Consider the following 27665-nt stretch of genomic DNA (forward strand, 5'->3'; position numbering starts at 1 on the left):
TTGCATATATGTCCCTTCTCTGTTTATTTAGTTATGGGCTTAGCCCAGTTGTGTTGTAATTTAAATTTTGGCCTTATAAATTTAATTTATGTCCTTAAGATTAGATGCTAATGTATTTATACCCTTTTATTTGTAAACCTCCCCATTCGTTGGTGGGTCCAACAAGGCCCACCAACTCACTTAGATCGAGTCAACCTCATTATGGACGGGCCAAGCAATTGGAGAGCGATTTGGAGGGGATAAGTTTAAAATTGCGTTTATTTCTGTTGGGCTTGTAGGCACAACCCCCTTTAGCTCGTATTATTTACTTAGAAAATTGGTGAAATGTGTTTATTGGAATCTTTAAAAATGGTCGTGAAATTTAGAGTTGCCAAAACCATTTTTTAAGTCATAAAAAATTAATTTTTGATAAATTTTAACGTGCAAATGATTTTGGAGACTAAAACTGTCTTATGGACAAAAATGGACACTCTTTAAATGCAAATCATGATTTCGGACAAAAATGACTTGATAAATTTTATGGATTTAAAAGACAAAAAATGATTGTGGACCGAGCACATGGACATTTTGTACAAAAATTGGACTTAGACTAGTTCTTGGACTATTTTTGGACTAAAAGGATAAAAATCTAAAAATATAAAATATGGCTAGATACGGATAATAATAGTATGCCTAAAAGATGATTTTTTAAAGACTAAAACCTTTTTCTAAAACTTGAGTGGGCTTACGTGGTGTTCTACTTAGGTTAAAGGCCTTTTGGAGTTAACTTAGGTGTTCTAGTCCGAAACCCAACGCCCAATTTTGAGCAAAACTCTACCACTTTCGTTTCTCGAAATGTGATATATTTTCCATGAATGACTAACTTTTTGTTGCGCAAATATACACCGAAACAGTTTTTTCACTATAAATAATTTATATCTACAAAGGCATACTATTAGAACCCGTAGGTCAACCGTATTTTATGGATCTTTAATACCGGGTTGCCTAAAATCTTCCCCAGGGGATCACCAGAACCCTTACCCATACTTTGGTTAAACTAGGATTCTTTTAAAATTTAACCGTTTTGATGAACCCTTTTCGAACTGGTTTTCCTAATTTCCTAAAAATTAGGTGGTGACTCTAAAATAAAGTCCATTTATGGCACCATCCACGTAGAAGTATATTTTTTCCTTTTTCCCGGTACGATTGACAATCGTACTTCCTTGGGACACTTTCCTTTTAAATGAGGCAAGTGCAAATACGAATCGGAAAAAATAGAACCGCTACAGCTAGAACTTATACCTGGTGGGCAACAAAAGTTCTTCCCAACGAATTTTTTCAAGTTAAGGTCATTTTTTAAACATCTTGTTAAGCGGGGACAAAAATTCAAGACCGAACACTTTTGGGGGCACCATGTGTTATTTCCTCGTTTCTGAAGTTAAAGTTGAAAACTGTATTTTAAAATTGAAGTTGTGTTTGGACATGTATTTCACTTGAAAATAGGTCAAAGTTTTGTGAATGGTAAATATTTTTCACTCAGAAATCGGTCAAACTCATATTAAAGAACTAACCAAAAACTCAGACCATCATATAACCAAACAATGTTTTGATAAACAGGGGGAAAAAAGTATGTATAAACTGGTTTAATTGATAAATCGAACTAGAAAAAAAATGCTATTGGTTTATCGTTATCGGGTTATTGGATTAAGGTTTTGTAAATTTTTTATATTGGACTATCGGTTCGGTTTCCGATTTTATGGTTTTAACTAATGGTTAAACCGATAACCTACTAAGATAATATTAAAATTACTTTTTTATTTTTAATTATATAATAGTGGCTTTCTATTTTAAATACAAGCCCTGTATCCTAAAATTCTTACACAGGTTCTCTCAATAGAACGATTTCCGCACTTTGGCAGGCACTTTTCTTTGACTTCTCTGGAGCTTGAATCATTTTACTGTTTAGCATTTCTGCCCTCCTCTAGACTGCTCGGAAAACAAGAAGTGGAGAAATTCTTAATACATAGATATGCCTATATGGTGATGTTGTTTTCTTTTAAATTGTTGAAGTTGCTGGCTTGAGCAATATATCTTATCATTCTGTAGCGCTCTCACAATTCAGTGAAAATAAGAGAAAGGGAAAAAAGATTAGAAGAGCATTTTCTTACCAGTTAAACTGAAAACCGGACCATTAAGGACCGATAAACCGAACCAACCGATAAGCACTATGAATGGCTCCTCAGTCTCCCAAACACAGGTATTGCAATGGGTTACTTTTCAAAAAGTTCAAGTAAACTGTGGCAAATGCACTCCCTTAAGACCGCAGTTCAAACTCGACGGCAAATAATCGCCTGGTACTTAAGAAGGATAAAGGACGAGCACATTATTCACCAGTTTCCAATGTGTGAATTCCGAAGACAACCACTTTCTAAAAATTATTTCTTCTTCTTAATATATAGTACTACTACTAAACATTAGTTTTTAACTTTGACAATATTTACAATAAAGTTTATTTCACATTGACTCTGAAATTCTATGATAAATAATTGGAAAATTCTTTACTTTCAAATTGAGAAACAAAAACTCATTATCAACAGTTTTCAGAAACTGCCAACTATGGGCAGAAAGATATAAACATGGACAAAGCTCAAATTCCATCATTGAGGATCAAAACAACAAGAATACAGCAGGAATGAAGTTTAACAAGAAGGACATGGTGCAGATCACACGGAAGAGCACTCATTTTATCTTTAATATTTTTTTGTGGCAAAGTGTAAAATCATCTTTGAGTGTTAATACTCTAAGATGGCTAGCAAATCTTATTTTCTTTTTATCACCTTTTCTTTCTGTTTTTTCTGTTGGACTTGAGAATTTTCAATAAAAACATCATAGGGCAATGCCGTCTGATACAATTTATTTAAAAAAAAAAAAACTCATTAGCAGTACAGTTTAAACTATTTTTAAAGATATTTGTAGGTCACACTACAATGTCCAAAGTACTTCTTAAACGAGCTTAATTAGTTTGTCAAAATAGAAAGGAAAGAGTTAAAAGAAGGGATATTACGCTCTAAGTCTATTTTTAAAAATATTTACGTCACGTAGCCTATACTTTGAGTATATTACCCGATGTAGCTCATAATTGTGTATAAACATCTGTTATACACTTTAGACAAGGTTGATATTTTATGTATAATGTTTTCCCTCCAGGTGTAATGTTGTATAAAATTGTATATTGGACTACGTGGTGTAATAATTTCAAAAGCGGTATATTTTTTAAAATTGACAAAATTTGACATAGCCATTGCCACAAGATCTCAGGGCTGTGAAGTTGAAGCACTCCTCTGAGAAGGACTTTGCAACTTTAGACTTTCTGAGAAACTGTTGCAAACATGTCATGTTTTGCACACTTCTTAGCAAAAAAAATTAAGGTAAAATTATGCTCTATGTCTCAGTGGCGGAGCCAGGAATTTGACGAAGAATGTGCAAATTTTCTTCTCACTTGTGTCAAGGGTGTGCAAAATCGAATATATACTCATAATAGCGAACATTTAACCTATGTATACCGTGTAATTTTCCGGCGAAAGGTGTGCACCTGACCACCCTTTGCCTAAGGTGGCTCCGCCCATGCTATGTCTACTGGAAGAAAATATTTACGCCATATAGCTCATATTTTGAGTTTGTTACCCGGTTTAGCCCATCTTTGTGTATAAATACCTTTTATAATATACTTATACAAGGTTGATACATTATGTATAATGCTTTCTCCCCAAGTATATAATATTGTATATTGTGCTACGTGGCGTAATATATTATGCTAGGCTGTATATTTTTTAAAATTTCTCATAAATAAATGGAAATGCTGCATGGAGGACCCTCTATGACAGTGACATATTAGTTAGTTCAAAGTCAAGTCAACACTAAAAAAGTTCTCTTTTTAATTTGTTGATGCTAAGAAACTTCGTAGTTTGTAAAGTTTCCATCTTTTCACCAAGAAAATTGTGAACCACAAATTTCCCATTAAGTTTATTGCCATAGAAGTCAACAAGAAGCACAATTTCTTCAGTTCTCACAAGATTAACCTTCACATCTATTGTGTCAACATGGCAGAAAAATCCAAGGGATATATGTCCTTTAGATAACAGCGTGCATAAGGTTTCTTGGGTTGTAATTCAATTTATACAATAAAGATTCACAGTTCAGCTAAGTATTTTTATTTTTCCGTATGTAGATCACTATTGGGCCCAAAGTTGGAAACAACATTTCCGATTTATCATTAACATCTAGCTTTAACAGCAACATACCAAGTATAATCCCACGCAATGGGTAGAGATGCAGGAAGGGTAGATGATACCTCGCCCCACCTTATGATGGGTAGAGATATTGTTTCCGATAAACTCCCGGCTCAAGGAGTGATGAAAAAGCAGTAATAATAAACAGTGATAGCAGCCATTAACGTCTAGCTTCTCCTTTGTCAATATGGAGATAGCTTTCACTGCACATGAGATTCTGGAGAGGATAAGCTCGAAACGAGTTTGTGAAATGGCCTTGAGATGGAATTTGCAAGGTCAGCTTGACCAAATGCAGCAGCATCTGAAGTCAGCAATGCAAGAAACCTTCCATGACCAGAACCAAGGGGTGGAGTTGCTAAGGGATGCACTTTCTGAAGCTGATAAGATCTTTGATGAACTTGAAGTTCACGCTTTGCAAAGCCAAATACAGCCTCTTCAAAGACTTAAATTATCAAAGGTGAAAAATTTCTTCTGTAGCTTAAATTATCAAAGGTCAAACACTTTGCAAAGCCAAATACGAGTGCAGATAGGTTCAAGAATCAGAAGTTTGAACAGTAGATTAGCTGAACTTCAAATTTATTGGACACCTAACTTGCGTCTGTTAGGGCTTTCCAATCAACATGAGAGGGTTCTCATGCACAGGCCATATCCAGTCCAACGTATCGATGTATTTGGAAGGGAAAATGATAGAGAGAAAATTGTGGAAGCCTTGCTGGGGTTGAGAAATGAATCAGCTATATCTGTTGTACCGGTGTTTGGAATTGGAGGTATTGGAAAGACTACTCTGGCAAAAATGGTATACAATGATGCCAGGGTAATGAGGCAATTCCAGCTGCGGATATGGGTGAATGCATCGCGTGTATTTGATGTGAACAAGCTAGTTGAGAAAGTTATCAAATCTGCCTCAGGAAATGAAGTCACAGATTTAAGGAATCTGAATGAGGCAGAATTGCGGGCTGTGTTTTGCAAGGTTTTGCTCAAAAGGACTTATTTACTCGTCTTAGATGACCTTTGGATTGACAACGAAGGACAGTGGAATGAGTTAAAGAGTTTGTTAGCTGGTGGACATGGAAATATGATACTTGTGACTACACGTAGTGAATCCGTAGCTTCGATAACAGGCACAGTTCCTCCTTACAATTTAGGTGGCATCTTGGATGACGATTGTCTAGCTTTATTCTTGAGAAAGGCTTCCGGGGAAGGTGAAGAGATTCAAACCAATCCTAATCTTTTGAGAATTGGTGCTGAAATCACGAAGAAATGTGAAGGCATTCCGTTAGATGCAGTTGTCTTGGGAAGTTCTCTGTACAAAGAGACGTCACTATGTCATTGGGAATGGATAAGGGATCATCGTATATGGGACTCAGGTAATAACGCTATCAGCACTTTGTCAGCATTGAAAATTAGCTATGAAAAGTTGCCCTGTTACTTGAAAGTCTGTCTGGCTTATAGCTCTGTTTTCCTGGATTCCAACATCCAGATAGATAAACTGATTCAATTGTGGATGGCACAAGGGTTAATCCATCCTTCAACTGGATTCCACGAGCCTGAAGAAATTGGCTTGCAGTATTTCGAGGAGTTGAGGTCAAGGTCATTTTTTCAGGAGATGGAAGGAACTCATCCCTTGTTTATCTCGGTTTGCAAAATGCATGACCTAGTACATTATATTGCGGAGGCAGTAGTGGATGGCGAATGCTCAACTATAGTATCTCATTCCCAAAATATTTCCAAGTATGTCAGACACATTGCACTTTCTGATTATGATCTCTCAGGGAAGGAGCTCCCGAGCTCCCTATCAGAACATAGTATGCTGCGTACCATCTTTTTTCCAGTCCAAGGAGTTGGTCCTACTAGCACATCGTTTGTCGAAGCTTGCATATCAAGATTCAAATATTTACTGTTACTTGATTTGAGTGACTCATGCTTTGAGGTATTGCCAAACTCCATAGAGGAATTGAAGCACTTAAAATATCTTGATGTTAGTGCAAATGGCTACATTAGCTCACTACCCAATGCGGTATGCAAATTGCAGAGCCTGCAAACTCTTCGAGTTGCTTATTGCACAAAACTAGAAGTTTTACCTAGTTACACAGAGAACATGATCAACTTGAGGCATTTGTACATGACGACCAGACAAGAAGTTTTCTCTGACAAGATAATTGGATGCTTGCGTGCTCTTCGATCTCTATACATTTACAGCTGCAAGAATCTCATATCTTTGTCTGATGGACTGCAACATCTAACTAGCCTCAGGACATTGACTATTGTGGACTGCCCAAGGCTGACATTTCTCCCAAGCAGTATGAAGTACCTTACTGCTCTTAAAAGCTTATCCATTATTGATTGTGAAGAGCTAACTTTGTTGGAGTGGCAGGATATTGAAGGTATTAAGATGCTTAGATCCCTCGTTATTGGGGGGTTACCACAGTTAGAATCGAAAGATGTACAATGCCTCAGGAGCCTTCAATTATTGGTTGTTTCTGGGCTGCCTCATTTCATTTCTTTGCCTCGGTGGCTAGAAGGTGCAGCTTGTACTTTACGACACTTGAGGGTCGACAGGTGTCCCAACTTCATGTCTTTTCCTGAGTGGCTTAGAGATCTCACATCACTCGAATCGATTGAAGTTTCAGAATGCCGCAAGCTATCTTCCTTGCCTGAAGGAATGCATGGCCTGACTAACTTGAAAGTGCTGACTATTGATAGCTGCCCGAAATTGAGTGAAGCATGTCAAAGCATGGATAAATCTAAGATAGATCATATCCCAAAGATTATTATTGACAGAGTATTCATCAGATGATCTTATCTTTATATGGGTATGCCTCTAGCTTTCTATATGAACACAAATTCTTTGTATCCTCACACTGGTTGCGTTCTTCAATTCCTTTGTCAATTTAGGAACAAATGGAAGTAATATTCATGACATATGTATTCTTTCCTGAGAAATCACTTAATGTCTGAGACAATCTTTTGTATGCCCCTCTGGCTTTTGTTCTTCCAAGTCCCTTTCAACTAGAATAGGACATGAATTAGAATGATTGCTTTCTTCTTAAAATTTAAGTAATTATTTGACTGCATACTGCTTAATAATGAGCTCCCATGAGTACCTTCCGATCATCTGGAAAGTTTGAGAGAAGGATGTGATTTGAAAGGCCAATGCCTTAAAGTTTATAAATGATGCTAATTCTTATTTTACTTATTTGTATTTTTGGTTTTTAGTGTGTATTATTTGTTTAGTTCTATTGCATTCAGTTACTCTACCTTCAAAATTTTCTCACCAAACAAGTAAATTTTCTGGGCAGAGTATGTTAATGTGTAAAAGTTTTCTTGAATGTTCATTTCCTCTCTTTTCAACAGATTTGAATTAATAAAAAATCTCCAATATTTTAATTAATTCAAATTGATTTTTGTCAAACATCAATATACTAAAACTACGACTATGCCTCAGTCCTAAACAAGTTGGGTTTGGCTATATGAATCCTGACTTCTTCATTTAAGCTCATTTTATGTTATCCGATCTGGAACCAAGAAAATATATGGTTGCACTTTGTGAGTTCTAGAAGGAAACAAGAAAGGGACTAATAGATATATCATTCTTGTTCGGACTGAAAAACTTAAAGAAACATAAAAACTATGATAAATTTCACTACCCTTGTTCACCTGCTTGAAAATAGAAAAATGTGTTCCTATTAAAACTTGTCTATCCTTTCTGAGTTCACTTCCGTCTGCTTATTTACGGAAATGAACGTGACTAACATCATCGATGACCAGTCCACCCATGTAATGATTGTGAGAACTGTCAAACACTCCCATCAGTATCAAATTTAGAATATATTTGGCTTTTGAAATGTCAAGATTGCCAACATGACAGAGTTAGACAACCTCCCTTCAATACAGAAAATCAACATGCTTAACTGTACTTCTCTTCAGAATCCATTCAATGAAGGCTTCTTTAGTGCACCTGCTCTAGCATGCGATCCGGTTAGTCTCTCTCTCTCTCTCTCTCTCTCTCTCTCTCTATATATATATATATATATCTCCTGCCATGGGTTTATTCTTTTCTTATTACGTTAGTTCCTTGTAATTTGAAGTACTTATGTCACTTTCTTTTCCTTTTTTGGATAAATATTGATGAGCGGTAAAATTCACAATACTTGGTTTCAAGAATTTGAATTCGGCTTTTTCTTGGATATTAGGGTATGAGCTCATCTCCCTTGGTCAAAGTTTCTGCTGCTACAATAGACTTCATAAATAGAAGATTTTGTATTCTACTCAAATAGGCAAGTAGCCGAGGGTCTATCGGAAACAGCCTCTCTACCCCACAAGGTAGAGGTAAGGTCTGCGTACATCCTACCCTTCCCAGACCCCACTTGTGGGATTACACTAGGTATGTTGTTGTTGTTGTACTCAAATAGGCAAGTAATGTGAAAGTGGAAGCATACCCATGCTTTATCTGAAGAGATCTATGATTTTCACTCCTTTTGGAGTCTATTCGCATAAGGTCATGATCAGAGGTGGACTATCTATTCAACAAATATATCTTCTCTACTCAATGCTAAGTGAGTGGTTTACAGGAAAAATCAGCACAGAATTTCTATTGATGTTTCTTAACCATCATTTAGTGGGAAAACGTGTTAGATGAAATATGATCAGCATGTGTAAGGATATTTCTCATTTGATTGTTGAAAAAGTGGTGAAAAGAGATCTTTGAGCTAATAGGATTGAAGGAGTCCAGGTCTGTCATACACATCATTGGCCTAACCATTTTGCAGAATCTAGATGGCATGCTATAACTAGGTGGTTTCCAAAGTCGTTTTGATTATTTCAATGCATGATAACAAGGTAGCTCCTGCAAGATGGATGTTGCATTAAAGCTCTTGAACCACACATAGATTCGAAATTGATTGGACTCTTGCATTTCTTTACCACACCAATTTCTAGGTCCCCAAAGTGATCAAAGATTTGAAGAAAAAGGAATGTCTGGAGACATAAATCCTTGTGTTTTTGATCGAAACTGGTATATCTTGAACACTGATGTATCTTTAGCATACATTGGCGGACCTAGCTTATAAATTAATGGTTCACGTGAACCCAGGCTTTTGCCTAGAACTTGTATATGTATTAAGATAAGTATTTGATTGTGAACCCTCCTATTATTATATATTAATTTGAGGTCGTGATAGGAAATCTAAACTTCAAATTCTGGATCTGCCTCTGCTAGCATACTATTGTGGAGTAATCATTCTGACAAACTTCAGCGGACAGTTTGCATGAAGGAAAGTGTCTTAACATACCTTACTATAGAAATCCCAGCTATTAAAAGTTATAGTTTACCCCCACAGTCAAGTAATGCTTGTAAAGAAACACATATTCTATGTTCTAATCCTAGTAAGAATCAGCACTCATGTTCTTTATGGTGTAATAGGGGTCAGCAAAACCTTGCCGGCCACACGAATAAGAACACCAAAATATATAAATGATAATAATAGATGTGTCACTATACTTTGCATTGATCATAATCAGCTTGAGTCATGCTGCTTGATGGCTTGCCAACTTGTAGACATTCAATTGGAGGGACAGTAGGAGTATATAACTCTCCGAAGGTCTGCCAGCAGTATGGGTCATACATGTGGTATTGCTCTTGTATTGGCTTTAGTTTGATGTCTGTCAAGGTCACCTCTATACAGGGCATAGTGTCACTACATGCAAGATGCACGGGTTTTACCGTATATGTTCCTGTTATTTTTTCATAGTTTATTCCTGATAAAGCCACTGCTGATGTCTGGTTCTGGCATTTGTTCTTGTCACAATATAACTGATCAATTACAATTGGCATTTGGACTTCAGAAACTTGTATGTTTGAGAACATCAGTCCTTGCACCGACCCTGATCCACCCTGCACAGAGAAAATGATTTTTCAGACAAAATTGTTTTTTCAATACCCCTGGTTGTATGAATGCTCTGTATCAAAATACTGGAATTAGCTAATAAAACCTATCCAGCACAAAACTAGAGAAGAGGTTATTTGAATATTGGAACTCCAATAGCTGTCTGTCCTTGAACAAGAAATGTAAGATTATTTGAATATTGGGACTCCAATACCAGTTTGTCCTTAAAGAAGAAACATTTGACTGAAAGCACAAAAGCTTCTTCAATGTTGAAAAATTTCTACTAATTGGTTGTCTTGTGAAAGCACATAGTTGAGCTTCCAAACAGATAGTTTTGTTTGTCAAATGTATCCGTACCTGCCATGTCTTAATCCTCACACCGTTCATTGTGTTATGCATAATGACGTCTTTCACAGTGACGTTTGAAACGCAAGCTTTTGTATTATCTTTCCCAAGGCCTCCAATGCTTATTCCATGTCCTGGCCCACAATTTATATTGTGTATATATACATTCGTGCATCCAGTTTGTATTGAGACACAGTCATCTCCTGCACGAAGCAAAAGCGTGATGGTTAGTGTATTTTCCAGGTACTGACATCTGTGCACTCATTATAGGAAGCCATTTTATTGGCTTTTTTTGTTTTTAAAATATCTAGCTTCCATAAGGTCTTATTTACGTTTAGAACATGTTTTAGCAATTTTTAAGGAACTGAAGATGATGAAATCATGAAATAGAACTAACATGCATACATCAAAATATGAAACGGTTTGTGGGCTAAAGGTCTAATTCTGTGTTGTGATTGCTCTTTTACATTATGACAAGATTAGGATTTGCTGCCATTGCTGGTTGGATCCTCGACCGTGCTACTGAAAGTCTAAATAGTAGATATATATATATATACACACACCCAGTAAAGAGGCCTGTATTTTCTTCAATTGGTTGAGTGAAAGACTAGAAACCGAGGTAAATTAGAAATCGAAATTAATTACCGCATGAAACATTGGAACTGCGGATAAGGACATCTTTAGAGTTCTGTAAGTGGACTCCATCTGTATTAGGACTATTACCAGGTGATGAGACACTGAAATTGTATACTGATACCCCGATGCAGTTGTCAAACTTGAGATGACACTGTGGACTATTATGAATTGTAATGCCTGTGACTGTCACATTGAAACTTCCATAAAATCTAAGAGCCTGCATCGCAACAGTATCAAGTTAAAAAATTCTCAGAACACTTTATGGCCAAAAAAATGTGTCCTGATGTTTTGTCCTTACTGTTGGCTTAATGCGTGGCATTCTTCCACCAAGGGAGCTGTTTAGCTGCCAGAAATATTGGACAGTGATTAGGAGGAACAGAAAATGAAACAACTTATGGAAAAGAAATTGCGGAGGATCAAAAATTACAGGAATTGGAAGATTTCTCTGCATGGTGCTGTTTGATGGGATAATTAATTTCGATTCATTGTCTATAGGATCAACAAATTGGGTATCTTTCCACCAAACTGCACCATTTCCATCAATCTTGCCGCTTCCTTTAACTGTAATTCCGACCAGTTTTGTGAAGTCAAGCCATTGTAAAAGACCTGAACCCCAAGCATTGGCATCTGCCGGAGCTATGATCGTTCCATCTATCTGCAAAGAAAGAAAAAAAAGGAGGGGGTGAGGATTTAAAAGGGATAATTACCATTTTGGATCGCTCAAAAAATAATAGCTGGCAATATGTAATGTATAGGAAGTACAAATATACAAATAATATACATATCGTATACCAGAATATACATATAATATACATCATCAGTGTATACGTTTGTATGTTTTTGCTAGCGCCCATAATTAATTTCGGCCAACTGGTCAAAAATTAAAATAAAGCCCGATTTATAACAGGTACGACACCTTGGAATTCTACATGAATCTTCTTTTCTACAGTTTTTAAGGCTGAAACTAGTAATGGAGTTTGAATGCTGAGTGGTTTACTATGAATAAATTCTCAAAATTATGAATTTGCATCATGAATGTTTATGTGATGATCTAAGCCGGGATGCCACATGAATGTCCTAATTACTTTACAGAAAAATGTTGCGGTCAGTTTTATTTCTGTAATTGCATTGTGAAAGAGAGCAGAATTAAGAACTATTGGTATAGCTATAGCTATTTGCTATTTGTAGGGAAGCCTTGGAGCAACGGTAAAGTTGTTTCCATGTGAGCTATAGTCACGGGTTCAAGCTGTGGAAGCAATAGGTTGTTTACATCACACCCCTTGGAGTGCGGCCCTTCCCCAGATCCTGCTAAAGCGGAATGCTTTGTGAACCGGGCTGCCCTTTATAGCTACTTGCTACTTTCACATGTCTGCGGACAAACTATACAATGAGTTACCTGAAATACAATGTTGTGCTGACAGTATGGACCAGAGAATGAAATGGGTCCGACAAGGAATACATATTCTGATGGGATGAAGATTGTTGATGCTTCCACTTTACAAGCAGCTTCCCATGCGGCTTCGAACGCCTGGGTTTCATGTCAAAGATTAGCAGTTTTAACATTAGTGGTATATTGTTGTTGAAGTACAACTTATACACACAGTGTAAAAGATGTAGTGTATATATATACTATCATGTCATTTTGAGAGCCAATTGCAAGTAAACATGCATAGAAATCATAGATTGGTAACTTACAAATTTTGGTAAATGACCTATTACTGCAGGTAAAAGTGACATAATAGTGTATTACAATGTCAATCATTTAAGTTACTCCTATTTGGTTTTTTAGCTATGTTGTTACTGCTTTTAGGTGGTCAGGGGTTGATCTAGAGGCCTATATACGGTTCATGGGAACCCAATAACTTTTGAAAGCTATCAATGTCCGCTTCTCCCTCTCGCATCGGTTCTGCATCAAATGATGAGCCCATGCGAAAACTTTCTCGGGTGGGGCTTCAGGCGGCTTTTTTTATGAATATCAAAATTCCATCGATTGTAGCTAGTGATTGCCCAGGTCGGTGTGTGACGACATCTCTCTCAGAGAAAAGGGAAATAAAAGAAGAGAGAATCCTGGTTTATTCTGCTTTCAGGTGGTCAGGAGTGGATCTAGAGGCACTACGAGAAAGTACAGAAATGGGAACAGCTCTTTTGGCAACAAAAATAATATAGTTGGCAAAATTCAATATTTGGCAACAACTTAGTTTTATTGTTGGCGTAAACTCACTTTTATGGAGTAGTTCGTCCGTCTCAATTTATCATATGATGTCTGACTGAGTACGGAATTTTAAAAAGAAATAAAATTTTTTAAAATTTATGGTTTAAAATAAGTATATATACTTCTGTGATAATAGATCATTTCATTAAGGGTAAAGTGAATATTTTATAGTTAATTGTTAGGAGTATTAAATATAGAAAGTGTCATTTTTTAACAGGAACTAAAAAAGAAGAAGTGTCACATAAATTATTTATTTTTTCTATTTCTGTAAGAGCCGTTAAATAAAAGCAGTTTGGAATTTTTTTCAATCACTAAATTTTTGTCCTATAGAGATTAAATTATTCATGACAAATCTCAGAACTTCTTCGACATTATTATGTATATATAAAAAATTGGTGACCCGTGAGACTCTCTTCTACAAGACAAAAGAACCTTTTTCTTTATTCTATATGAGGGACACCCAATAAGAGCTGTTTGCAGGTTTATAAGCTGACAGTAATGAACTGACAGTTTTAGGTTGTTTTGGTGTGCCTTTAAACATGGAGCTCCAATGAGAATGGAAAAAATTACGTTATTCCTAAGTTGGAGTGTTATATATTGAAGCCAATTGAACTGCATGTAGTTCAAGATTTTTGGAGTTGCTATTTCTGTAACCAAATGGCTGAAACTGACAATTGCCTAATCTCCCCCAAACCAACTTTTCCCAAAACGGATCGGAGGAATACGAAGATGTAATGGATAAAAGGAAGTTATTCATTCTCTTTGCCCATGCATCACTAGTTCTACTTTTGTGGATGCTTTGATTCATATGAGAGTTGATACTTGCATGCAGGGACAGGATAAGTTTGAATAGATTCTTTGGTGTGGTTCTGTTTGTATTTCTTTTTCTGTTATCAAAGACGAAAAGCACAAAAAAAGTTCTAAGGTTTACTGGGGCTTTAAGCGCAAGTAAAGCAATGAAGAAAGACGCAACTAGAGGAAAATAACAAACATGTGTGTATACTCCAAGACTATTAATTATAAGCATGAATAACAAATATATATATAGACAAAGAAACTGAAAAAAGTTTATGATAAAGTGAAATATCAATTGGTGTCGCTTTTTCAGGATTATCCTCATTGTCAAGGAAAATTGTGCCTTAGAGCTAGCCTTCATGAAGACACTGAAGCGCCCACTAAACAAGCAGTGGCGGAACCAAAATTTTTATTAAGGGGTGTCAAAATAAAATAAAAAGTAAATCCACGAATAAGTCAAGAGGTGTGAATATGTAATATATATCCATAAAAAATATTTTTATCTAACTACACAGTGCAATTTTCAAAAGGAGTGTCGGTTGACACCCCTCAAGCACATGTGGCTCTGCCACTGTAAACAAGGCAAATGCTCAACATGTTTTGCGCCTCGCTGCGGTGCTTAAGCGCACCTTTGACAACACTGGTCATGATGGATGAAAATTAAAAACTTACCTTAGTATCATCACTCTTTCCATCCCCTTTGGCACCAAAGTCCCTCACATTAAAAATGGTGGGCATGTTGGGTAGAGAAGGTGAGAGTGATGGTTGTGGTGTTGTTTTGTTTTGTCTTTGACTTGCCATTGTTATGGTGGTTGCTCCCTTTCTTCTTGTATAAAGAAGTGGAGAACGTTGTGCTTTTTCTCCAATGCCGGCCTCTTCTGGCATTACATGTTTCTATATTTGATGACCAAACAAGAAATGCAATGATAATTAGCAGAGATGTGAAGCTTCTCAAACTAAAACCTGTCATTTTGTCTGGTAGAGGGGACAGTTGAGTAACTAAATTTTCTTTTAAATTAGCCAAAGGAGCTAGGTGCTTGTGATTTATATAGGAAGGAACGCACAAAGTATTAATGAGAACTGTACAAGGATAAGCCAAGATTCTAACTTCTAAGTGCGCTTTCCTTTTTATTAATTGTTACATGCCTTTATGTGATTTTTGGTTGGCTGTTAGGAGTTTATTTTCGGCATATGGAAGTTTAAATATTTCGTCATGGGGTGCACAGTTAACTTTGATCCAACTTGGAGGTGCAATTTGATTAAATTGGAATAAAGAATAGAAACACTCCTAATATAAATTTTGGTGAAATTGTCAACTGCACACCTAAATCCCCCTGAACTTACTTTTTTTCGTATTATTTACTCCCCTGAACTTATTTTTTTGTACTCCCTCTGTCTCAATTTAAGTGTCTTATTTTTCTTTTGGCATGTCCTAAAAAGAGTCTCTTTTTATATTTAGTAAGTTAATAATTTAAACATCTCACATGACAAATTTAAAACCACAAGATTTAAAGGACATTATAGTACACTACAACACATCTTTAATTTAGGATCACAAGATTCAAAAGTCTCCTTTTATTTCTTAAACTTTGTGCCCAGTCAAACTAAGACACTTAAATTGAGACGGGGGGAGTATTAGTTACCGCTTTCACTAATTACCTACTAAAGAAAATAAGTTAAAATCATCATGTACTAACACGTGTTTATTCTAAACTAAAAAAGCGGTCTTATTGACTTCTTTCATTTGATTCTTTCAAACCCAAATAATCGGGCCCGCATCAAGTGAGTTAGAAAAGAAAAAATAATGGTCCGGTCATTTGGGTCTGAAATAATCAAACGAAAAAAGACATTAAGACCCCTTCTAATTTTAGTATAGAGTAAGCATATGCTCATGCTGCTTTTTTAATTATTTTCTTTTATAGGTAATTAGTGAAGAGGTAACTAATACGAAAAGTGAAAGCTAAAGAGTAATAGCACCCCAACATAGTTTAGGTGTATAGTTGACAATTTCGTCATAGTTTAAGGGTGTTTCTGTTACACCTCATAGTTTTATCCGTTGATATTCATCGTATTTTAGTTGCCCTAGTCTTGGACACTGGGGCTGTCTCCGAGGTTATACGAGGTTGGACATGCCTATATTATGTTTATAAGGGTTTAAATTCATTTTGGTAAGTTATGGAAGGATTAGAGAGTAAGTGAATTGAAGAGAATACGTTCGGCAAGTTTCGTTCTGAAATTATTCTATACGGACCGTATTTTTGAGATACAGACTGTATCTTGAAATACTGGTCCTATTTAAGGATTTGAAAATTTATCAGAGAAGGCAGTTTGTGAGGTGATTAAATACGGATCATTATACGGTCCGTATAAAATTATATGACCAGTATGTTCGCCGTATAATTTTATACGACCAGTAAATACAGACCGTATCTCTATGGCTATGGATTTTGCTGATTTTATATATTACGACCTCTCCTCGTTCTTAAGTCATTTAACTCAAACCCAGGTTCATAAAAGCTTTAGAAACCTCTCCCATCATATTCAATCACTCCCCAAGCAAAAATTAATTATCAAAGTGAGAATCAAGTGCTTGGGGTTTTTAAAGTTTTGTTGAAGCTTGTCTCTTCTTCCGGCAGAAGCTTTGGAGGATACTTCAAGGTGAAGTGATCTTGGAATTGAAGTGTTCTTGAGTTCTTGAGGTAAGATTTCACCTTATTTCCATGTTTATGAGTTTATGTGGTAGTTATGCTAAGGTTTGAGAGAAAGAAATTGGAGGAAAGGTTCAAACATGAACTTGATGTTATTTGAGTTGTAATCTAACATGAGCCATGATTGTTAGGGTGTTTTGAGAAAAATCTTGTTAGAGGGGATAAAGTTAATGTTGAGGATGTGATGAGGTTGTTGTACTTGGTGTATTTGGAAGAAGGAAGTGTTGTATACAAACGTATATGGGGCTGCTCAATTGTATATCTTTAAATGTTGTAAATATGAGTTTAAAGAAGATCATATGAGGTTGCTATGTTAATTGTTGGTTGTGGATTTTGTGGCGATGATTAAGAAATAGGGGGAATGCTGCCCGTTTCACTTTAGAATCGAGTTATCATTGATATAAGTGATATACTAGCGCCACCAAAATTTTATATGTATTCCTTTGTTATAGGATTGACGCTCTAGTAGTGATAAGCTTGTTGTTGGATACTTGGACGACTTGAGGTATGTTAAGGTTAACTTTCCTTTTTTTGGCATGATCCTTATGAACAGAACGTACACACGTAACTTTACTCCATAATGATTCTACTCTTAGTAGCTAGGGATGCTCTATGTTGATTCATGTTCTAGAGTATTGTTTCTGGTATGCCCTTTAGTTTCAGTAAGATTTATTGAGTCACCTATTGATGGAAATGCTTTCCCATAATGATGTTCGGAGTTGTAATGACTTTTCGCCAGTCCGGCAAGTTCAGAATGTACTCTTATCATATTCCTGCATTGCATCTCATTTATATATATATATATATATATATATATATATATATATATATATATATATGTGTGTGTGTGTGTGTGTGTGTGTGTGTGTGTGTACAAACCTATGACCCCTCAGGCGGTATATACGCGTAAATTATGTATTATATATATGTATGGGGCATGGGGAAGGTGACAGCGTTATATACGCACTACCACATGATCAGTTGGTCACATCATGATAATGATGATGATGATGCCCACATAGGCCGATATGATATGTGGGGATGCCCACAGAGGCTTGACAGGCGTTATATATGCATATATGTGTGTGTATATATATATATATATATATATATATATATATATGTACAAACACACACACACACATATATATGTATATATATATATAGTATTTATGTATATCATTGGCCCACAGAGGCAGTTCAGACATAAAGGTTGCATTTATTTCATCCTATATTCTCTTATGTCTCTTTTATGCTACTTTCATGCTTTACATACTCAGTACTTTGTCCGTACTGACATCCCTTTCCTGGGGGCGCTGCGTTTCATGCCCGCAGGTTCAGGTAGACAAGTTGACGATCCACCCCTGTAGGCTGTTGTTCAGCTGACATTGGAGCACTCCTCTCGTTCCGGAGTTGTGGTCCCACATTTGTTGTATAGTATTTCACGATGGCCTTGTTGGCTTGTATAGTTTTTGTCCGGCTTAGTTGTATAGTGTGTCTCATTTGCCTTATTCTTTTATCAACATATCTCTTATATGATTTAGCAAATTTTCATCTAGTGGCCCCAAGGTCTATTCTTGTTTATGATCATGGTAGGAAAGCATGTTTAGTGGTGCTCAGCAGGTAGGGCCCGGGTGCCCGTCATGGCCCTCCAGTTTGAGTTTTGACAAACTTGGTATCAGAGCAGTTGCGTCCTAAGGTTGTCTACAAGCCGTGTCTAGCAGAGTCTTATTTATGGTGTGTTGTGCACCACACTTATAAACAGAAAGCTGCAGGGCACTTAGGAAGATTGTCCTTCTTTCTTATCTTAGATCGTGCGATAGAGCCGTACCATCAGGATTTCTTTTCTAATAAAGTATGTGGTTTTAGTGATGTTTGTGACGAGGAGAGCTTCAGCTAACCAGAGAGGCAAAGCTGCGACAGATGAGGGTACCAGTTGGGTGCCACTAGTAGCTGCGGGCCAGGGTGAGTCCTAGAGTGAAGCTCATCTCAGTATTCTCAGATCCCTTCCGTTCCGGTGGATCCTAGAGAGGCAGCAGCTATAGTACCCCCAATTCCTCCACCTGATGCATCAGGTTAGGAGATGCGAGAGGCTATTCGGTTGTTAACTCAATTAGTGGCCCAGGCCCAGCGTCAGGGTACGGGTACTGGTTATGGTGACAAGGCTGTTAGTTCCAGGGTTCGAGACTTTATCAATTTGGACCCCCCAGAATTCTTTGGATCGAAACCAGATGAGGACCCATAGAATTTTATAGATCGGATATTGAGGACATTGTAGGTAATGCATGCTTCAGACACTGAGTCTGTTGAATTGGCTTCGTACCGGTTGCGAGATGTTGTCGTTCAGTGGTATGAGACCTGGTTGTCCTCTAGAGGGGCTAATGTACCCCCAGCAGTATGGCAGGAGTTCAAAGAGGCTTTCCTTCGGCACTATTTGCCAGGTATGCTCCCACGATTGTAGCTGAGATGGAGTATCGGGTATACCGATTTGTGAGTGACTTGGGCCGTATTTGATTAATGATTGCATGACAGCCACACTTCAGAGGGTATATATATCTCTCGTATTCAACCATACGCTCAGGGATTAGAGGAGAGAAAGCAGCAGCAATCGAGAGCGTGATAGGGATCAGAGCAAGAGAGCTAGATCTTCTGGCTCTTTTGGTGAGCACCGAGGTGGTCATAGACAGCAATTCTCTAGGCGTTCTACCTATCCAGCGGCTAATACGCCTTCACAGTTCCCGGAATCGAGGTTTGATGGACCCACTTATTTTGAGTCGGGCCAGAGTTCCAGGGCTTCCAGTTCCCAGTTTAGAGGTGGTTCTAGCCAGATGAGGCCATCTCTACCATGATGTGCTCAGTATGGTAAGTTGCAAGGCAGACAGTGCCGTTTGGGATCAGATGTGTGTTATACCTGTGGTCAGCCAGGCCATATTATGCAAGATTGTCCGTCGAGAGGTGGTAGAGGTGTAGTTCAGCCGACAGGATCTGCAGGTGGTTCTTTGCCATCGGTACGTCTTCCTGGGCAGGGTTCTCAGACACCAGCCGGTCGTGGTAGAGGCAGAGGTGGAGCATCCAGCTCGAGCGGTACTCAGAACTGTATTTATACATTGGTTGGTCGACAGGATCTTGAGTCATCACCTGATGTTGTCACAAGTATATTATTAGTCTCCTCCAATGATATATATGCATTGATAGATCCAGGTTCTACGTTGTCATATGTTACTACTTTTATTGTCGGTAAGTTTAGGGTGAAACCCGATTCGATTAGACCTTTTGAGGTATCTACACCTATTGGTGATCTCGTGATAGCTAGACGAGTATACAGAAGTTGTGTAGTTATAATCTGTAATCGTCATACCGTAGCTGATTTGATTGAGTTAGATATGGTGGACTTCGATGTTATTATGGGGATGGACTGGTTGGCCTCTTGTTATGCTAATGTTGATTCCAAAACAAAGAGGGTTCGATTTCTGTTTCCAGGAGAGCCAGTGCTGGAATGGAAAGGTAATACAGCTTCGCCGAAAGGTAGGTTTATTTCCTATCTCAAGGCAAAGAAGATGATTACAAAAGGTTGCATTTATCATATAGTTCGAGTTCAGAACGCAGAAGTAGAGTCACAGGCTCTTCAGTCTGTTCACAGGCTCTTCAGTCTGTTCTAGTAATTAATGAGTTTCTAGATGTGTTTCCAGACGAGCTTTCGGGTTTTCTGCCAGAACGGGAGATTGACTTTGCTATCGATGTTTTACCAGATACTTAGCCGATATCTATTCCTCCTTATAGGATGGCACCTGCTGAGTTGAGGAAGCTAAAGGAGCAGTTGAAGGACTTGCTCGAGAAATGCCTTATCGGGCCTAGTACATCGCCATAGGGAGCACCTGTGTTGTTTGTAAGAAAGAAAGATGACTCGTTACGGACGTGTATTGACTACAGGTAATTGAATAAGGTGACGATAAAGAACAAGTAACCGCTCCCGAGGATTGATAATTTATTTGATCAGTTGCAGGGTGCCAGATGCTTTTCGAAGATAGATCTAAGGTCAGGTTAGGTTCAAAGAGAAAGAAATTTTGAAGACAACTTTCAGGAACAGATATGGTCACTTTGAGTTTCGTGTGATGTCGTTCAGCTTAACTAATGCCCCAGGAATATTTATGGATTTAATGAACCGCGTATTTAGACATTTTTTGGATCAGTTCATGATTGTGTTCATCGATGATATTCTAGTCTACTCTCGATCAGAAGTGGAACATGCAGAACATTTGCGTACGGTACTCAAGGTCCTTCAAGATCGGATGATGTATGCAAAGTTCTCTAAATGTGTGTTCTGGCTGAACTCTGTGGCTTTCCTGGGGCACATTATTTCAGAAGAAGGCATCAGGGTTGATACGCAGAAGATAGAAGCCGTGAATAATTAGCCTAGACCCACGACACCGATAGAGGTTTATAATTTTCTGAGTTTGGCAGGCTATTATAGGAGATTTGTAGAAGGTTTCTCTTCCCTTTTCGTACCACTAATAAAGCTGACCTAGAAAATGGCTAAGTTCCAGTAGACTGATGCTTGTGAGCAGAGTTTTCAGGACTTGAAGGACAGATTGACTTCAACTCCAGTTTTGACACTTCCAGTGGGAACAGAGGGTTATGTTATTTATTGTGACACTTCAGGCATTGGATTGGGATGTGTGTTGATGCAGCATGGTAAGATTATCTCTTATGCTTCGAGGCAGCTGAGAAAGCATGAAAAGAATTACTCGACCCATGATTTAGAGTTAGCTGCAGTGATTCATGCACTAAAAATGTGGAGGCATTACTTATATGGTGTTCATGTTGATATATATACAGATCATAAGAGCCTTCAATACATCTTCAAGTAGAAGGAGTTGAATTTGCGTCAGAGGCGGTGGTTAGAGCTGTTGAAAGATTATGATGTTGATATTTTGTACCATCCAGGAAAGGAAAATGTAGTGGCCGATGTCTTTAGCCACAGATCTATGGGTAGCCTATATTATTTGCGGCTAGAGAAACGGGAGTTAGCTCATGAGCTTCACTAATTGGCTAGCCTTGGAGTTCGATTATTGGACTCGGGCGATGCTAGAGTTACTATACAGGATTCAACGACGTCTTCTTTAGTAACGAAAGTTAAAGAACGTCAGTATGAGGATCCCATGTTAGTCCATTATAGAGATACAACTCCTTAGAAGGAGAAGTCTCTATTTGGGATTATTGGTGATAGAGTCCTCAGATATCGACGCAGATTGTGTGTTCCAGATGCTGCAGGGTTACGCCGATAAATTATGGGAGAAGCTCATCATTCTCGCTACTCTATTCATCCAGGGACAATGAAAATGTATCATTCTATCTAGGAAGTTTACTGGTGGGAAGGGATGAAGAAAGATATAACTGAGTTTGTAGCTCAGTGTCCTAATTGTAGCAGGTTAAGGTTGAGCACCAGAAGCCCGGTGGTTTGCTGTAGAGTATAGAGATTCTGACTTGGAAATAGGAGGCGATAAATATGGATTTCATTACAAGCTTACCCCGTTCTCAGCTTAAGTTTGATTCGATATGGGTGATTGTTGATAGGCTTACAAAGTCAACACATTTTCTACCTGTCAAGACTACTTATTCTGCTGAGCATTATGTGAAGATATATATATATATAGTGCGACTTCATGTTGTTCCAGTATCTATTATTTCAGACAGAGGTGCACAATTTACAGCTAACTTCTGGAGATCTTTCCAGAAAGGATTGCGAACACAGCCGAGTCTTAGCACAGCATTCCATCCCTAGACAGACGGACAGGCTAAGTGTACAATTTAGATGCTTGAAGATATGCTACAGGCATGTGTGATAGACTTTGGAGGTAGCTGGGATGATATTTTTCGCTTATTGGGTTTGCGTATAATAATAGTTACCACTCCAGCATTCAGATGGCTCTGTATGAAGCCTTACATGGGCGGAAATGCAGATCACCTATCGAATGGTTCGAGGTTGGGGAATCTAAGCTAATAGGACCATATTTGATCCAGCAGGCAGTTGATAAGGTTAAGCTTATTTAGGAAAGGCTATTGGCAACCCAGAGTCGCCAGAACTCTTATGCAAATAATCGACGATGAGAGTTGGAGTTTCAGATAAACGACTGGATATTTTTGAAGGTATCGCCAATGAAGGGTGTTATGAGATTTGGTAAGAAGGGAAAGCTTAGCCCTCGATATATTGGGCCTTATAGGTTTGTGCGCCGAGTAGGCCAAGTGGCTTATGAATTAGCTCTACCTTCAGACTTAGAGTCTGTACATTCGGTCTTCCACGTGTTTATGCTTCGTAAGTGTATTGGAGATCTTTCCAGGGTTGTACTTGTTGATGATGTACAGATTACAGAGTAGCTATCATATAAAGAAGTCCCTAATACCATGTTGGATCGACAGGTTCGTAAGTTGAGGACCAAGGATGTAGCATCGGTGAAGGTACATTGGAGAAACAAGAATGATGAGGAGATGACTTGGGAAGCCAAGGAAGATATGAAGTCTAGATATCCTCATTTGTTTCCGGCTTCAGAGCATATGTAGACTACAACACCATCGTCTTCAGGTATGTATTATTTATCAGCTACTCTTATTGGTCGTGTAGGACCATTATTGTTATTGATTATTATGGCCCTGTGTGGCATTGTATGGTGTGGTTTGCTGTATGGCAAGTTGGTAGTGGTACAGTTATAGAGGAAACTATACCAAATTTTCTATAAAATTTCGAAGAGTTTCACATTCGAGGACAAATGTTTTTAAAGGAGAAAGGATGCTACACCTTGTAGTTTTATATGTTGAGATTCGTCGTATGTTAGTTGCCCTAGTCTTGGATACCCGCGTTGTCTCCGAGGTTATACTAGGTTGGATAAGCCTATCTTATGTTTATAAGGGTTTAAGTTCATCTTTGGTAAGTTATGGAAGGATTAGAGAGTAAGTGAATTGAAGAGAATATGTTTCGGCAAGTTTCGTTATGAAATTATTCTATATGGATCGTATTTTTGAGATACGGACTGTATCTTAAATAACTGGCCGTATTTAAGGATTTGAAAATTTATCAGAGAAGGCAGTTTGTGAGGTGATGAAATGCGGACCATTATACGGTCCGTATAAAATTATACGGCCAGTATGTTGGCCATATAAATTTATATGGCCAGTATATACGGACCGTATCTCTATGGTGGTGGATTTGCTGATTTTATATATTACGACCTGTCCTCATTCTTAAGTCATTTTAACCCAAACCCAAGTTCATAAAAGCTTTAGAAACCTCTCCCATCATTTTCAATCACTCCCCCAAGCAAAAATCAAATATCAAAGTGAGAATCAAGTGCCTAGGGATTTCAAAGTCTTGATGAAGCTTGTCTCTTCTTCTTGTAGAAGCTTTGGAGGATACTTCAAGGTGAAGTGATATTGGAATTGAAGTGTTCTTGAGTTCTTGAGGTAAGATTTCATCTTATTTCCATGTTTATGAGTTTATGTGGTAGTTATGCTAGGGTTTGAGAGAAAGAAATTGGAGGAAATGTTCAAACATGAACTTGATGTTATTTTGAGTTGTAATCTAACTTGAGCCATCATTATAAGTGTGTTTTGAGCAAAATCTTGTTATGGGGGATAATAGTTAATGTTGAGGATGTGATGAGGTTGTTGTACTTGGTGTATTTGGAAGAAGGAAGTGTTGTATACAAGCGTACATAGGGCTGCTCAGTTGTATATCTTTAAATGTTGTGAATATGATTTTAGAAGACCATATGAGGTTGTTATGCTAATTGTTGGCTGTGGACTTTGTGGTGATGATTAGGAAATAGGGGAAATGCTGCTCGTTTCACTTTAGAATCGAGTTATCATTGATATACGTGATATATTAGAGCCATCTAAATTGTATATGTATTCCTTTGTTATAGGATTGACGCTCTAGTGGTGATAAGCTTGTTATTGGATTACTTGGACAACTTGAGGTATGTTAAGGTTAACTTTCTTTCTTTTGGCATGATCCTTATGAAGACAATGTACACATAAGGTTACTCCATAATGATGCTACTCTTAGTATCTAGGGATGCTCTATGTTGATTCATGTTCTAGAGTATTGTTTCTTTAAAGTTCTTCCTTCGATTTCAAGAAGATTTATTAAGTCACTTATTGATGGAAATGCTTTCTCATAATGTGTGTGTGTGTGTGTAATGACTGTTCATCACTGTGTGTGTGTGTGCGATGTACTCTTATACGCTTATATTATGTATTATATATTTGTATGGGGTATATATATATATATATATATATATATACTATATATATATATCACATGATGATAATGATGATGGTGATGCCCACAGAGGCCTATATGATACGATGGGATGCCCACAGAGGCTTGACAGGCGTTATATACGCATGCATGCACAGTATTTATGTATATCATTTGCCCACAGAGGCAGTTCAGACATAAAGGTTGCATTTATTTCATCCTATGTTCTCTTATGTCTCTTTCATGTTACTTTCATGCCTTACATACTCAGTATTTTATCCGTATTGATGTCCTTTCTTGGGGGCGCTGCGTTTCATGCCCGCATGTTCAGGTCGACAGGTTGACGATACGCCCATGTAGGCTGCTGTTCAGCTGACATTGGAGCACTCCTCTCGTTCCGGAGTTGCAGTCTAGTCTTGGTACGTTATTCTTTTGTGTACATATGGGTACGGCGGGGCCCTGTCCCGACCTCTTATGTCAGACACTCCATTAAAGGCTTGTAGGTGGTAATGGTATAGTTAAGACTTTATATGGCCAACATTTTTGATGTATAGTATTTCACGATGGCCTTGTTGGCTTGCATAGTTTATGTCCGGCTTAGTTGTAAAGTGTGTCTCCTTTGGCTCATTCCTTTTCAGAATATCTCTTATATGATTTAGCAGATTTTCATCTGGTGATCCCGAGGTCTACTCTTGTTTATGATCATGGTAGGAAAGCATGTTTAGCAGTGCTCGGCAGGTAGGGTCCGGGTGCCCATCATGGCCCTCTAGTTTGGGTCGTGACAGTTTATATGCCTTATTCAATTAAAGGCATTAAGCATAGAAACAATCCTGAATTATGACGAAATTATCAACTACACACCTAAACACTCCCCATCGGGCCAAGCCTTTTTGCAGAATCTTCTTATTCAAGATTTTATATATATAAATCCTATTTCATGTCTCCCAATCTAGGGAAGAATTAGGTTAACCAAGTTTCTTTTTCGTTGAGTAAAAGAGTGAGGGTGTGTTTGGTATGGAGAAAACATTTTTTTCGAAATTGTTTTACAATTTTTTCACAATTGGTTGATCAAAATGTTATAGTTTTCTCTAGGAAATGAGTTTTATAAGTGATATTCCAAGTTCATTGTCTCCTCTCTACCCAATGCCCCAACCCGCATCCCTTGACCATCTCAGCCCGAACTCCCACTCCCCACCCTATTCCACCCCCATAGTGTTTGCCTAGATTAAATTTAAATGCACTTAATATAATATTTTCTTGCTTACTTACCAAATAATAGAAAATAAGTAAGAATCCTACTTGTTTTCCTAGAAAACATTTTCAACCTGACTCCTAATTTTATTCATGCGTAACAGAAACCATAAAATCAATAAATGAAGCTCCATAATAAATTACTAATTATTTAAATAAAAATTCATAATTAATTGTTACTTCTTAATATACCTTGAATTCAATAATTAAAATTAGCTCTTCATGTTAAGCTTACAAATATTAATCAATTAATTTAAATTATTGAAAATTGAATTTATAGATTAATAATTTCCTTTAGACATTAATAATTTCCTTTAGACTTTCACTTAACTTATTTGATGTGTCGGATACAAAAATCTCATGCAGGTTTGACACATGAAAATTCATAAGCTTTCTAAAAGAGTATTATCAATCTCTAAACCATGACATGAATTCTATCCACTAATTAGTATTTCACAAAATGTATGTTGTCATCATATAATTTATTTGCCATTCTAAGGTATAAAAAACCTCACCCCATTAATAAAATAAAACAATAAATAATACATTCATAATAATAATATTAAGATTAGAGATAAATACATGATGAATTAGAGAACTCTTTTCATATAATCGGTATAAAAATACTTACTTTTACTTGTTCAATAAATACATGATGAATTAGAGAATTCTTTTTACATAATCAGTAATAAAACACTTACTTTTACTTGTTCAATACAGTCGTAATGTATTAACACAATAAGTTGGAATTAAACCATCTTCATAATTAAAATAAATTAAATTAATCTGCTAGTGTTATCATGCTGATGGCGTGTGCAACCTCCATCTAGATTGTGAACTTAAAGTTTATAACTTAAAAGAATCACATAATGATCTAATTTTCTCTACATAAGTAAAACTCTATACACCAAATTAATTTTACTTTCTCTATTCCAATTTATGTAACACTGTCCTTTTTTTTTTTTTTTAAATCAGTCCCCCAAAAGAACGAGACCTTTCTAAATTTAGTAAGAATTTAACTTTAGAATACTTATTTTATCTTTAATGAGATGATTCTAGCCACCCAAATATTTATAGCTTATTCTAGACCACAATTTAAAGGTTTTCCTTTGTTCCGTAAATTTCGTATCAGTCAAACATCTTCACATTAACTAAGATAGAGGGAATATATAAGTAAAAAGATACACAGATAAATTAATGATTTATTTGATGACTTTTTTAAAAAAGTAAATAAACAATTACTGCATAATAAATATCATGTAGCATATAGTAGTTAATAGCATATATCCTTAAAAAATGTAGGCATGTCGG

General features: G+C 37.1%; 1 protein-coding gene and 1 pseudogene across 1 annotated transcript; one reads left to right on the forward strand and one right to left on the reverse strand.

Moving 5' to 3' along the window:
• The first annotated feature begins 4455 nt into the window (after nt 1-4455).
• On the forward strand, nt 4456-7065 carry LOC132061342 (disease resistance protein RGA2-like). The gene has a single exon (XM_059454179.1). The coding sequence runs from the start codon at nt 4456-4458 to the stop codon at nt 7063-7065; it is 2610 nt and encodes an 869-aa protein (XP_059310162.1).
• LOC132059739 (polygalacturonase At1g48100-like) lies at nt 6969-15548 on the reverse strand (annotated as a pseudogene).
• Nucleotides 15549-27665: the final 12117 nt, after the last annotated feature.

Source organism: Lycium ferocissimum, chromosome 6, assembly GCF_029784015.1.
Source record: "Lycium ferocissimum isolate CSIRO_LF1 chromosome 6, AGI_CSIRO_Lferr_CH_V1, whole genome shotgun sequence".
NCBI classification, from domain to species: domain Eukaryota; kingdom Viridiplantae; phylum Streptophyta; class Magnoliopsida; order Solanales; family Solanaceae; genus Lycium; species Lycium ferocissimum.